We start from the raw sequence: 14,644 nt of genomic DNA on the forward strand, positions 1-14,644 counted from the left end.
TGGCTCTCCTGCCCTTGCTTTTGTTTCTCTACCTTTGGTTCTGTGAGATGATTTTCCAATAATTTCTCCCCCATCTTCTTTTTCTATAAGCTATCCAGACAAACCTTGAAGGTATTTCCTCAATTTGGAACTTTTTTTGATTCTTAAATTAAAAAAACTTATTGTTGTTCTAGTACAGTTTTCGGCCTCCCCCCCACTCCTCCCCACCTCCCTCCCATTTCCACCCCCCTTAGTTGTTGTCCATGTGTCCTTTATACTTGTTCCTGCAAACCCTTTCCCCTTTTCCCCTACAATCCCCTCCCCACTCCCCTCTGGTCACTGTCAGTCTGTTCTCAATTTCCATGTCTGGTTATATTTTGCTCGCTTGTTCGTTTTGTTGATTAGGTTCCTGTTAAAGGTGAGAGCATATGATATTTGTCTGTCACTGCCTGGCTTAGGAAAACAGTACTTTTAATACAGATTTTTGTTTCTGAATTTGTACTCACTTGTTATCAGGAATTTCAGACAAACTATTGTAAAGCGAATCATGTTAAGAGAGGGCACCAACCAACAGACCAGTTAATGTTCCTTTGTATGTCTTTTCCCTTTCTCTCTTTTAGAAAAATAAGCCATAAGACTTGTCCTATAATTTTCTTCCGCAGTATAATGAAGGTAGTCAATCATCATGTCAGATGCATACTAGACGGCAACAAATAATTTAAGAGGAGAAAATTCTATCATAGATTTTCTAATGCTCCCCAAAGAGAAATTAATATATAAATGGTCAATAAAGCTTGAATAATTTTGATAGATTTAATTAATTTATTTTTAGAGAGGGGAACGGAGGAAGAAAGACAGGGAGAGAAATATCAATGTGTGGTTGCCTCTCACGTGCCTCCTACTGGGGACCTGGCTGGCGACACAAGCACGTGCCCTGACTGGGAATTGAATCAGTGACCCTTTGGTTTGCAGGCCAGCACTCAATCCACTGAGCCACACCGGCCAGGGCAAAGTTTTAATAATTTATATGAAGTTATTACTGGTTAATATTTGTCCCTGACTAGGGACACAGAAAAGGGTAATTACTTTTCTCATTGCCTTATGTTCAGTGCTAGTTCCCAATAAGCAAGGCTGAGTGTTTCCCCAGAAGAGCACAGGCACAGAGAGGTGATAAGTAAGAAGTTGCATCAAAGCTTGGAGCTAAGGATGCATCTGTTGTTCCTGGTGCCTCTCCCTAAAATCCTGTTATTGAAATCTTCGTAACTTTTATTTTTATCTTTCCAATTCTGTCTCTTGCTATTTAAGCTATCAATTTCTAAGACTCAGAGTTTGCTATGGTGTTAAAAAGATCAAAGGGAATTAGTTCTTTTTTCTAACTTATAGTTTTAGGTATGCACCTGATTCAAATCCAAAACAGCATTTATAATGGTACAACTCACTAAGGAAAGCTGTTTGTCAGTTTCTTAAACACCTACACCTATTTTATGACCCATCTATTATACTACTAGTAATTTACCCAAAAGACATGAAAGCATTATGTCCACAGAAAGACTAGTACAATAATGTTCCTTGATGCTTTATTCATAATAATCCCAAAGAAAAACAACCTAAGTGTTTATGAATAAGGGAATGGAGAAACAAATATTGGCAAATTCATATAACAAAATACTATTCAGGCAATACAAAGGAATGAGCTACTGATAAATGCAACAACATGGATATATTTCAGAAACATGATGGTTGGATGACAGGAACCAGATATGATTCCATTAATATAAAGTTAAAAAATAGGTAAAACTAATTTATGGGGCTAGAATTCAGGATAGCGGTTTCCTTGAGGCCAGTGGGAAGATGACTACTAAGGGGACACGAATGAATTTCAGAGGGAGATGACGGTATTCTGTAGTTTAATGACGGCATTGGTTGAATGAGTATAACTTTGTCAAAACCTACTAAACTATATACTTAACATCTATACACTTCACTGCATATAATTATACCCTACAAAAAGAATATTAAATTAAATCTTCCCAAGATTAAAGAACACCAACATCTATGGATACTTACTGAAAAAGTTTATCATTAGATGACTGGGCGATTTAAACAAAACTTTGATTCATCGGCATACATACCTTCCTAGGAATATTATTTTCACAAAGACCAGACAAGATAAGTAATATATCAGATTGAATTTCCAAAATAATGGCCTCTTCCTTGTCATTAAACTTGCTTATTGTATTTTTAAAGATTCCTGGTATGAAAAATTTAAAGAATATAAAGTTACTGGACACTATATTTTTATTTTGATAAATTAATGTTTTGAAATCCTTTCCTAAGCTAGAGAAACGATTTCAAAAGGAGCTACTTTCATTGCCTATTTGCCTAGAAGATGTAGACAGAAGATGCTAAGTGGATTTTTTGAGTTCTCAATAAATCAGTGGTCCCATCTATACAGAATTTCTAGTACAGAATTAATGGAGTGTCATTAAGATGTCCTACCGACCTGATACTTTGCTCAGTAAACAAAACCACTTAAAAATATGCAGTATCATGAGGCAGAAGGGGGAGCCTTTGCAAATACGTGACCCAAATGCCTGATCATAGCTTGCCTCATCTTTTTCTCATGGTTAACAGGGTCAGTTTTAAGCAAAGGTGGAAAAACTCCATAAACATATTTTCTATTCTTTTTACTTCTTGCTTCATCCTCTCCTTATGTCTATGCAAAGGTATCTTTGACAACTTCAGACAGCAGTTTTTCCATGTCCTTTAAAATCTCACCTTTGGCCCTGGCCAGGTGGCTCGGTTGGAGCGTTGTCCTGTAAACCAAAAGGTCATGGGTTCGATTCCTGGTCAGGGCACATACTTAGCTTGTGGCTCATCCTGAGGTCAGGGTACATAAGACAGGGAAACTGATTGATGTTTTCCTCACATAAATGTTTCTCTCCCTACCTCTCTCTTTAAAATCAGTAAGTATGTCTTTGGGTGAGGATATGGAAAAAAATCTCTCCTTTGCTTCTAATCAGAATTTTAAAAGACTTGAAAACAGCCACTTACACTGATAGAATGACATTCACAATAAAATTCTGCCTCAGAAAGGAATTTTCCTTTAAGCTCTAAATGAGGAACAGGAGTCCTTTTCCCTCTGTTAAAGGGGTCACTGGCAGATGGTGTGGAGCTATGCTCCAAAGTAGAAGGACCGTGGGAATCACAGCCTATCTCCATAGTTGGCCTGGAAGGGGCAATTCTTGGTTCCGTGAGGATGAATTATGGGAGGCATGGCGCCAGCTTGTAGGGAGGCTAGTAGAGCAGCTGGAGGCCCAGTGCAGGGACAGGCCATGGACAGAGGGGTCTGTGTGCCTTTATCCAGGAGCATCTTCCAGAAATCCAGGCTGGCCGCCCACAGGTCCGCTTCTCCTTTCTAGGTTATCTCCTTCTCCCTCCCACCTTGGTGTAGATATCTCACTTTCACTATTGTCTGTACCACATGTTATGCTCATATTGAATTATTTTCTTCATATTTCAGCATTTTTAAAATTCTGTCTTTATCCTCTGTTCTATTCTAAATCATCTGAGATTTCTAGATTCCTTTTCCTAAAACAGCATTATATATATAACTTCCCTGATCCAAACCACTGGTGACACCCCATGCCTGAAGAGGGTGGAGTTCAAACTCTGTTATCTGCCATTCAGGCTCTTTCTAGCTTGGCCCTGACTAGACAAACTTATCTTCATAAAACTCTGACTGCACTTAAGCTAGTTCTGAACACACTGTCAGGCATATTTAGTGCCATGTCTCTGCTCATGCTGTCCCTTTGCGTGAAAAACCATCTCTCCTTCTCTCTCTCTCTTAACTAGCCTTACACCCCAACTCAATATAGGATACTATTAAGATTGCCCAGACCTTGAAAGTGGTGAAGAGATTAAGTACAAATTGGGAGTTATAAAATTGCCATGGGAATGTGAAGTACAGCATAGGGAATATAGTCAATCATACTGCAGTAACTACGTATGGGGCCAGGGGGAAACACTTTGTAAAGTGTATGACTGTCGAACCAATATGATATACACCTGAAACCAATACAAAATAATATTAAAATTAAATAATTTTTTATTAAAAAGATGAGCACACAAATTAAGGTTAAGCAATACAAAATTTTTATAGCAATTTGACCAAAAAATGGAAAATTTCTGTGTACCAAAGGATACAATCAACAAACTGAAAAGGCAACTTAATGGGTTGGGAGAAAATATTAGCAAATCATATATATGACACAAGGTTAATACCCAGAACATATAAAGAATTCCTAAAATTCAACAACAAAAAAACAAGCAACCGATTTAAAAACTAGCAAAGTACTTACTGGTAACTAGACATTTCTCCAAAGAAGATATACAAATGGCAAGAATCTCATGCAAAGATACACAACATCACTAATCATTGGGAAAATGCAAATCAAAACCACAACAAGAATCTACCTTATACCCATTAAGATGGCTACTATAAAAGAAAATGAGTATTGGAAAGGATGTGGCAAAACTGGAAAACTTGTGCACTGTTGGTGGGAATGTATAATAATGCAGCCACTGTAGAAAAAGTATGGTGATTCTTTTAAAAAATTAAAAATAGAATTTCTATACACTCCAGTAATTCTACTTCTGGGTATAATCCAAAATAACTGAAACCAGGGTTTCAAAGAAATACTTTTATACCTATGTTCATAGCAACCTTATTCACAATAGCCAAAAGGTGGAAATAACCTAAGTCTCCATTGATGGGTGAGTGGATAAACTAAATGTAGTGCCTACATACAATGGAATACTACCCATCCTTTAAACGTGAGTATTTTCTGAGAGTCCCAGTGGGGGGTGCTGTGAAAAACTCAACTGGCCTTGCTGGCTTTGAGGAGGTTGGAGGAAGGGGACCATGAACCAAAAAAAGCAGGTGGCCTCTAAAAGCTAGGAAAGGCAAGGAAACAGATTCTCCCCTGGAGCCTCCAGATGTGTATCTAACCCATTAAGCAATAACTCCCTAATTCCCCCTCCCCCTAGTCCCTGATGCATAGCTTCTGGCAAGTTCATTAACTTTCCTATCTATAAAACAGGTACCTGCACGGAGAATTATCAGGAGGATTAAATGAGATTATGTATTTAAAGTACCTGGAACAGTTTCCTGTCTATAATAAGCCCTCAATAAATGTTAATTAGATTAAAACAATTGCTCAGCCTTGAAAACTACCCAAACCTTTTAGTTTCTATGGTATTTATCCTATGACTCAAGTCTCATTAATGGTGCCTGGTAATACATGTTCTCGTTGTATGACAGACATCTTTCCTTTTGTCCTCATTAAGGCAAGGTCCCCAGTGTCCTGCTCTGCATTTGTAATCCCAGTGTCTGCACAAAAGGTGTATAAACATCTACACTCACAGTGCAGTTACTATTTGTTGTGCACGTCACTACTATGGAGCCCTCTGTTAGATTCAGAACGAGAAAATCCCTGCCTCTAACAACCCTCACATAATAAAGACCAGCTTTTTCTCAAGTTAAAGGGTAAAGATCCTAAGAAAAGAACCCTTGTCCGTTTTCCCATTTCCCTACCGCTTCCCATCCAGAGAAGATTAAGACTTGCTTGTGGACACAGGGCAAACTGCATTTCCTGTGCTCCCTCCAGTTAGGCTGGGCTCTTACACTGACTTCTGTACAATGGGCTGTGCGCGAATGTGAGAAAGTCTACTTTCAGGTTTGGTCATCCTAAGCAAACTCATCCATAAAGTGAATGTGTCTCTCTAGTCCCCTTTTCAACACCCTTATTTTGCTTACTGGTATTTTTATGAGAGAGTACCACTCTACTAAGGATGGAAGGCACTTGAACAGGAGAGTTTTGGGGAAGGCATTTTAATTGATTGACATCCAGCAAATTGTATCACTTACTCATAAGGCAATCAGTGAATATGAATATGACTAAAATAGTTCTTACTTTTCTAAGTGAAGGAAGGTTAGGGCTAGCAGACTACTTGTTTTTTTATTTAACAAAAGGTCACAACTTTTAAAAAAGGGATTCTGAATTTTACACTGAGCTCACATGTATATACTTTGGGGATACTGCAACTTAGCATAGTCAATTCTAAGTTAAAAATCAAGGGTATCCTGATATTTCAAAGAATCTCCTATGTACATTTCTGTATATACCAGTATCCCAGTGTTCCGGTTTGTCAGATGCACTGGCAAAGGTAATGCTGTCCTCTTTAAATTGAATCAGACAGGCTTGGCCAGAAAGTGATAATCTTATTACTGTAAGAATGAAACAACCACCACCCACTTAAAAAAAATAGAGATAATCCTAAATGATATGGTATCTGAATTGAGAAAATAAATGTTTAAAAAGCAGGAGTTTCTCAGCCATAAAAACAAAATCAATTTGTAGAAAAACATTTTAAACAAAACCTAATTTGTAAATATTCTACTTTCACCAGGACCAAACGTGTTCTGTTTTACCTATCAGTTGCTGAATTGCTCCCTGCTCACAGAGATCCTGGTTTACAGCCTCTTCCTCCAGGTAGACCATAGCTCTCAGGAGTCTCAAAGTGTACCGCAGGTGGGCAAACTTGTTGCCACGGCCGCCTGTACCATGGAAACTGTTTCCATGACTAAAGAAGGAATCTGTGCAGAAAGAGTAATAATTTACTTTAATCAAGAAATTTAAAACATAAAACATTTCAAATAAACTAAATATATCAGACACAGAAATATATGCTTTACCATTTTCCAAACAGATCATATTGTATGTATCTTTTGTAACCCATTAATTTGTTTTAAAAAATTTATTCCAATAGTCAAAAGTAGATCTACCTCATTCATTTCAACTGCTCTCTGTATTCATTTTATATAGAAACCACGGCTGTTCCATTCACCAGTACAAACTGCTACAGTGAGAACCTTCTAGTGCACGTCCTCTTTCTCCCACTGAGCAGTTTTGTTATGTGACATGAGAATCACAGAGGGTACACCTGCACTGAATCTTAATAAAGTTGCCGAATTGTTGCCCAAAGCGGTTATATGAAAATAATGTATAAGACTAACAGAGCCTTCCCAATCTGTTAAATGTGAAGTGGTAGTTCATTGTAATATTAATTGGCATTTCTCTGATTACCAGTGGGGTTGAAAATTTGAGATTTTTCTCTGATACTTGGCCGTCTTTATTCTTCATTCTCTTCTCTATTGAGTTATTTCCTTTTCAATATGTAGTTCCTATTGAACCTTGATTCTAAGCCTTTATCAGACACAGGGGTAGTAAATGACTCCTCTTAATTTGTAGATTGTTATTTCATTCTGATTTTGTCATAAAGACAGTTTGAAATTTTACTGTAGTTAATTGCACCAATCTTCTCCTGTACAGTTTAAGCTGTTCTGGTTTTTCAGAGTCTTCTTGTACCCTGTTATCATAAAGATATTTTCCCATATCTTTTTCTAAAAATTTTACAGTTTAACTCTTCATATCGAGGGCTTAACTATTTTGTAATTGATTTTTTAACAAGGAGAAAGAATAAATTTTTTATTTTTTTGCGTGGAGGGCCAACTGCGTCAGCACCATCTCTCTCTCATCGATCAGCAATATCATCTCTGATAAAACCAACCTCCCACGCATTCCACTCCGTTAGTCTATTCCTGGCCTAGTACAATGCAACTTTCATCACTGTGGTTTTATGTTAGGTCTTGAAAAATGGCAGGGCCAGCCCTTTTTTCTTCTTTACAATATACATTCTTTACAAGGTTCTTTTAGAAGTAGCTTTATGTTTAGAGCTTTTTAAAAAGTTTGAAATAATCTTCTGAATATCGTGTGTTAGCTGACAGTGTGGGTTCTGGAGAAAGGCTGTCTGCATTAAATCTTGGCCCTGCCACTTACTGTGTGGCCGGGAACAAGCCATTTAACTTCTCTCACTGATTTACACCCATCTGATAAACGGGAATAATAGTAGTACCTGTGAGTCCTAGACTTTTTGTGAGGGCTAAATGATTTAATACTTGTTAGGTGCTTAGGGCCCATCACAGAGAACGTACTCAGTAACTGTTAGCTATCGGTCTTCTCTTCTTGGGCAGCATTTCCTCTTTGCCTTACACTCTTTTGTAAACATAAATAATGGAATAATGATATAGTCCTCTGTAATCATAAATATAAAGAATAGACAGAAGAATTATTTTCCTTAACAAGACTAAATTTAGTATTGCAGCATATTAGAAACTAGAGAATAAAAAGAAGCTGTGATTTTTTTACTCCCTCATGGAGGAAATGAGTGATATTACTGAGCTAATGAAAATGCGCCATACAAAATTATTTCTAGAGCAAAGTTATTACCAGAAAAGAATGTCGTATTTTCCTTATAGATTGTTTAAAAAAAGAATGTATGTCTTATTTCCTTTCTAAGAATTATGGGCATTGGAATAAAACATGCAGCAAACTGGGGCTCTGCTAATTTGGTAGGCCACATGTGCAACCATTAACTTTGGATGAGAGATCTGGGTATTAAGCTACATGAAGGTAGAGATTTTATTTATTTTGAACATAAACATAACTTCAGCAGCTAAAACAGTATCTGGTACTTAGCAGGCATCAATAAATATTTGTTGAATGAATATTTAAAATATTGCAGGACTTAGTATTGTATAATTGTTGTATAGGCCTGATAATACAAAACTTTAAGTCAGATTTTATGTATAGTTTGTTTTACTGAGAGTTGTGCATCAACTATGGTTACGACCTTCACTAATGCCTGATTTTAAATGAAGTCTTCGATTGTTTTTTTCTTAAAACATCACAAAAAGTATATTTTTATTTCTCTTTGCCTTAATTCTATAACTTTTCCTCTGCATATATTGAGAGTTCGGTTGAAATACGTAGATTAAAATTTGGGAGGAGTCTCTAGAGGCCACGCACCTTCACTCTCACACCATTCCAGAAACGCCAGGATCCGGGCATTTCCCTGGCACAGCATATACTCCTCTGTTAATAATGGGGCCACTGACGACAAAGTGGCGATTGCATGCAGCTGTAATTCCTCACTCTGTGCTGCAGACCACTCAGTTATTTTGTGTTTCTCGGGCTTTTTAACATAGGTAAACAAAGCCAAAACCACTTTGCCATCAATTAGTAGCTATGAGAAAGGGGCAGAAAGTATTTTGTTAGAAACATAAATAAATAAAACAGTTTATTTAATCTAAGAAAATTAAATTTTTTGACTTTGATGTTTTATTGACAATAATTTCAAAGTATTTCCTTCCTAAAGATCTCAACCTACATTAGCTACCCAAAAAGCAAGAAACAAAAAAAACCTGCAAAAAATTAATAATAACAATAGTGGGTTGGTATCCCTTTTCTGGGATATATACTCTCTAGCTGACAAGAATATTAATACTTTATAATAATATTATGAAGTATTAATTTTTTGTCTATATATGGTTTAGTTCTTCCTTCTGATAGAGCCACAGGAGTAGAAAATTTGAGACAAATAAACTGCTGGCATTTTTCTCTTCCCTCCCTCTTTTTATAAAGGGAACATTTCACAGACTCAATTGAATACTATACAAATCTATTTTGTTTGAAGCCATAGCTATGGTAATCTTCAAGCATACAAAATATAACTATACAAATATTCTGTCCAATATTTGGCCAGATCAGATCTGTCCAAATCATTGGCCAGTCAGATCATAAGCCATAATAATTACATCTTTAGAATTTTAGTCGTATTAAATCCATGACTTCGACAAAAATAAAACAAAAATGTAGATTTATGAAAATAAAGTTAATACTACAGCTGATTCTCACTGACACATGTTTGTGGTACAAAAGGCAGCAGCATACCATGTGCCATATTCTATTCAGTTTTCTTCTCATTTGGCATTATTCTATGTGGACTTTCACAATAACATCTATGAATTTTCCTAAATTTTCTCCTAGTCCACACAGAAAGAAGATTTCGAACTGAGAAGATAGGAATAAGGATAACAAGTAGTTCTAGCATTCTCTAAGTATTAAGTGGATAATGTTTTGAAATACTCTGTGAACTGCAAATAACAGTGCACATATATCCATCATTACTACTATTACTGGGTCACCAGTATATGACATAAAAAAAATCAGTTGATTCCACTGCTCACACAGTGCTTTAAGAAGCTCACCACAGTCTTTGTACCATTTGACTTACAAATTGTAGTGTAAATTTTATTGTTTTTACCACTTCAATAATTATGTAATACTCCACTATAATAAACCATGTTTTATTGAATATTTTCTATCCTTTGCATTGCAGAAAATATTCTTAGGTTGTATAGAGTGTATATATATTTGATACAACTAATAAAGTTATAACCATTTTTTCTTTTTCTGAGCAGTTCTATATATTCCTCAAAGTCGCAGTACCAAGACATTTCTGAGCTCTTTTAATCCTCATAATAATTCCATAAGATAAGTGTTATACACACTTTGAGGTGCAGATGCGTGGAATTTAGAGAAACTAAACAACTTATTCAAGATCACAGAGCTAGAAGGTAACAGCACTGGATCCCACCTGACTGAAGCCTGAACCCCTGTGGTAAACCACCTTTCTGTCATCATTAATAATACTGATAGAAGGAATTCCCAGTTCTTTTTCATGGTAAACTCCTGGAGCTTGAAAGAGTTTTAGGACTAAAATGAAATTTCACTTAATGTAGGAAATAACTAAACTAATAGAATTGTTAGTAGTACATTTTTTGTCACTTTAAAGTTTATGAAGCCTGCATCTTTATCTCATGAATTCATCCTGCCACAGTCCTGTGAGCAGAGCAGATGTATCATAACCTTCCTTCCACAGAAGGAGGAACTGAGCCTCAGAACGTTTGGGTGGTTGTGCCAAGGCCACATGGCTAGTAGGTAATAAGACTGAAGTCAAGTTCAGTTCCAATGTGCTTCAAATTATATCATGACGCTATGTATAAAGTATTATGGTAAACTTATGGATAATTTAAAAAACACCATAAAGACATTAGGCTGGTGTGGAGAACAGGCAGCTCAGGAGGGTTTGGGACTGGCTGCATAGAGGTTCACTTTCCCCAGCGACACAGCCCTCGTTACCATGGTGAGAGGCAGACCGCTGCGCTAACTGGGCCCATCTGGGTCTTCCTTCGTCTGTGTTCTCTTACTGAGAAGATCTAAAGACACAAATCTCTAAGGCTCTCTTGCTTTTCTTTGGTTTACATGGTTCAAATTGGGATAAGTTCACTATTTATAGATGAGCAAAGAAAATTTTAAAAAGGTGAAATTCCAGCCAGTAACAACAGCTTGTTAGTTTTTCTGGTAAAAACATACGGGCTGATGAAAGATGTGCAGTCATGACTTATAAAAGGGTATACTACAAAGTGAGACAATTTAAATTTTTGTTTTGATCACTCTTTACCTGTAGAGTAGGTAAATCTTTACATAAGATCACAATTAGATTGAATAGTAATTTTTTCAACTCAAAATCTTCATAGGAATTAGAAAGCTTAAGACCTTTTACCAGAGGATTTTGACTTTTAACTGTGAGGAGAAAAAGAAAAACAAAGAGTAAATAAAAGCCAACATGAAATATAAAACTCATTGAGTTAACTATAAGTTGAAAGTGTTATGATTTTTACCTTCATTAAAGGTTGCAAATAGTATCAAATCCCTGGTAAAGCCACATTCCTAATATAAATACATAAAACAAACAGAAAGATGAATTAATTAGGGGGAATTAAGTTACAGATGCCCATATCTACCTAATATTTAAGTACCTTTATCTGATTCCCCTTGCCATTCATCTGAAATCATAAAGCACTAATAATAGAAAGGGATGAAAGCCAGAAAATGAAAGAATATAGATAAACTTGTAATTTATTTAATATTAAAATTACTTCTGTAGGTTCTAAGAGATATTTTAGAAATATGTCATTGGAGACTATTTTATAAGACACTATTTAAAACTGAGAACCCAAAATATATTAACACTGCAAGTTACTTATGTCATTATTTATACCTTCAAGTGACACAAGAAGGAAAGAAAATGGTTATTTTCAAGAACTTTTCTTCTTAACAACCCTGTTCCCCACCCCAAACCAAACGACTCTCATTTTGCCAAAAGGGCAGTCAAGAGATAACAGAACAGTTCCTACTTAACATAAAGAGCCCGGAAGAAAGACCAAAATTGCAAACATTTCCCTGTGAGGGAACTCATTCCTGACAGAGATGTTCTGATTGGACTTTGTATATTAGGTGGAACTAATATACAAGGGCAAACCCTGGACCTTTGAGCTCAGCACTTCACAAACTCGCTACTTACAGTAAAGATGGTTTCATTAAAATGTGAAGACCTTATTCCTTTGACTCACATGCAGGGAATTCACCTGAATGTGTGCAAGAATGGTAATGAGAACGTCCTGACGGACCAGGGCTTCCAGGGAAACACGTATGCATGCACGTGCATTGTAGCCTTGATGGGGAAGCCATGTAAGTCTGTTTCCCCATCTCCTAGTATGAATCCTGTGACTGTTCTCTTATGTTGGGACAACCTGATGCCCATTAACATGGGGTTGAGGACTTCACTACCAAATTTCCTTTAAGTTCGACTTAGAAAGTATGTGGCGGATACGTGAACACTGTTGGCAAAGGTCTCTGCTCTAGCCTGTCAATCATCCAATAACTTTTACACTCTAAAACATGGGGAAGCTCAGCTTCTGAGATAGCTGCGGAGCTCCTATGAGAAACCCTCCTGCAGGTAACAACTATAAATTCTGAACAAAATATAAAAACAATTACCTGTGATCCAAACCAAGCAGATACTGGAGGGGAGTCAGGACTTTGAGGAAGGAAGTGACCATGAATGAGTTTTCCTCTGAAAACTAAATGTCTTTAAGAACAAGCCCAGGCTGTAGTCTGCACCTCGAGGGGATGCTGTATCTGAGGGTACACTCGTGTCCTACCAGCTTGAAGAACCAGATGACAGAAGCAGTCACAGGGTGACCACTGCTACTGGGAAGTCACAGGAGAAATCCCATAAAGGAGAGAGCCAGAGGAAGGGATCCCCAGTTTCTGCGGATAAAACTCCTCAATCTTTGGCTGATGCCTGAAGCACACAAGGGCAGGGCCTACTCAAGCGTCCCACATGAGACTAAAAGAAGTGAATTGAGGTTTGTGTTGCCATCTACCATTGGGATGAATATAGTCAAACTGAATGCTTATTAGTTGAGAAAAATGCTTTTCAGAGGAATACACCAGATGCTCACAACGAATAGAAAGACAGCAACTCTCAGCCAAGAAAGAGAAACTATAAAAAGGAACCAAAAGAAATTCTAAAGCTGAAAAATATAACATCTGAAATAAAAATGTATTGGATGGGATTAGCAGGAGAATGGAGGTGACCGAAAGAAAAAAACTCAGTGAATTTAAATACACAGACCAATATCAACTATCCAATCTTAAGAATAGAGAGAAAAACGATTGAAATAAGTAAATGGAGCTTCACAAACCTGTGGGACAATATCCAAAAAAAATGAAACATACATGTAATCAGAGTTCTAAAAGAGGAGATTGGGGTTGGAAATACGTGAAGAATAATGGCCCAAAATTCTTCAATTTTAGTGAAATACCTAAATTTACATTTTCAGGAAGTTCTATGAACCTCAAGAAGGACAAAACCAAAGAAAATTACATCTTGGCTTATCATAGTGAAACTGCTGAAAACCAAAGATAAAGTGAAAATCTTGAAAAACAGCCACAAAACAAAGTGATACATTGTACACGAGAATAACAACTTGAAATAACGAATACTTCTTATCAGAAACAATGAGGCCAAAGGACAGTGGAACAATGTTTTTAAAGTGCTAAACGAGAACAACTTTAACCTAGAATTCTATATTCTGAGAACACAGATTTCAAGAACTAAGGTGAATTAAAGGTATTTTCAGATAAAAGAAACTGAAAGAACATGTTTGCCAGCACCCAGCAGATCTGCATCACGAGAAATAGTAGGGCAAGTTCTTTAGGTGAAGGAGAAATGATAACCAGATAAAACCTCGTATCATCAGGAAGGAAAGAAACACATCACAAATGGTAAATATGTGAATAAATGAGAAAACATGAGGACCTCAAGTTTCCAAAGGCAACAGGAAGAAGGGCTGGCAGAGTGTGACTATGCTGGCGGCCATCTTGATAGCACGACATAACTTGGCATCACCACAAAGTGCATACATATGATGACACAGTCGGGTGCTCCCTTCCCCCACTCCCACAGTTTCAATTAGTACAATTTGTTCATACTTACAATCATTGGTGCTTCAGGATTTTGAGCTATAATTGTAGTGATCACTAATATATCGTTTCTAAGCTGACGATCATAATGACTAAAACCTCTCATAAACAGATGTTTAAATGCTTCCTTTAAAGCCCTGGAAGGTAAAATCATACTTTCAGAACTATATTCTATGGAAATACTTATGTCTCTATCTATAAAATCTTCCTTTTCCACTATTCATTTCAAAATATTTCTAATCTTTTCTGTATTTTCAAATCTGCCTCTAATTCACTGTCGTGAGAATCCATCAATCCAATTAAGGCATGGTGGTCAAAGTGCTCAAAAATAAAGATTCAATCACATCATTTTCCTTTTTAAAGCTACT

At 36.7% G+C, this 14,644-nt stretch overlaps 1 protein-coding gene across 2 annotated transcripts in view; it reads right to left on the bottom strand.

The window, feature by feature from the left end:
- CFAP69 (cilia and flagella associated protein 69) overlaps positions 1-14,644 on the bottom strand; it is a 76,988-nt gene that overhangs the window by 20,790 nt on the left and 41,554 nt on the right. For both annotated transcript variants that reach the window (XM_037066094.1, XM_037066093.1), the window contains exons 9-14: positions 14,290-14,413; positions 11,627-11,675; positions 11,407-11,528; positions 8,910-9,126; positions 6,473-6,637; positions 2,112-2,230 (exon numbers count right to left, since the gene is read on the bottom strand). In XM_037066094.1, the coding sequence (XP_036921989.1) occupies positions 2,112-2,230; positions 6,473-6,637; positions 8,910-9,126; positions 11,407-11,528; positions 11,627-11,675; positions 14,290-14,413 (796 nt within the window). The remainder of the gene's footprint in view (positions 1-2,111; positions 2,231-6,472; positions 6,638-8,909; positions 9,127-11,406; positions 11,529-11,626; positions 11,676-14,289; positions 14,414-14,644) is intronic.

The sequence above is a fragment of the Sturnira hondurensis genome, unplaced genomic scaffold (genome assembly GCF_014824575.4).
Source record: "Sturnira hondurensis isolate 20B ecotype Veracruz unplaced genomic scaffold, ASM1482457v3 Scaffold0016462, whole genome shotgun sequence".
NCBI lineage: Eukaryota > Metazoa > Chordata > Mammalia > Chiroptera > Phyllostomidae > Sturnira > Sturnira hondurensis.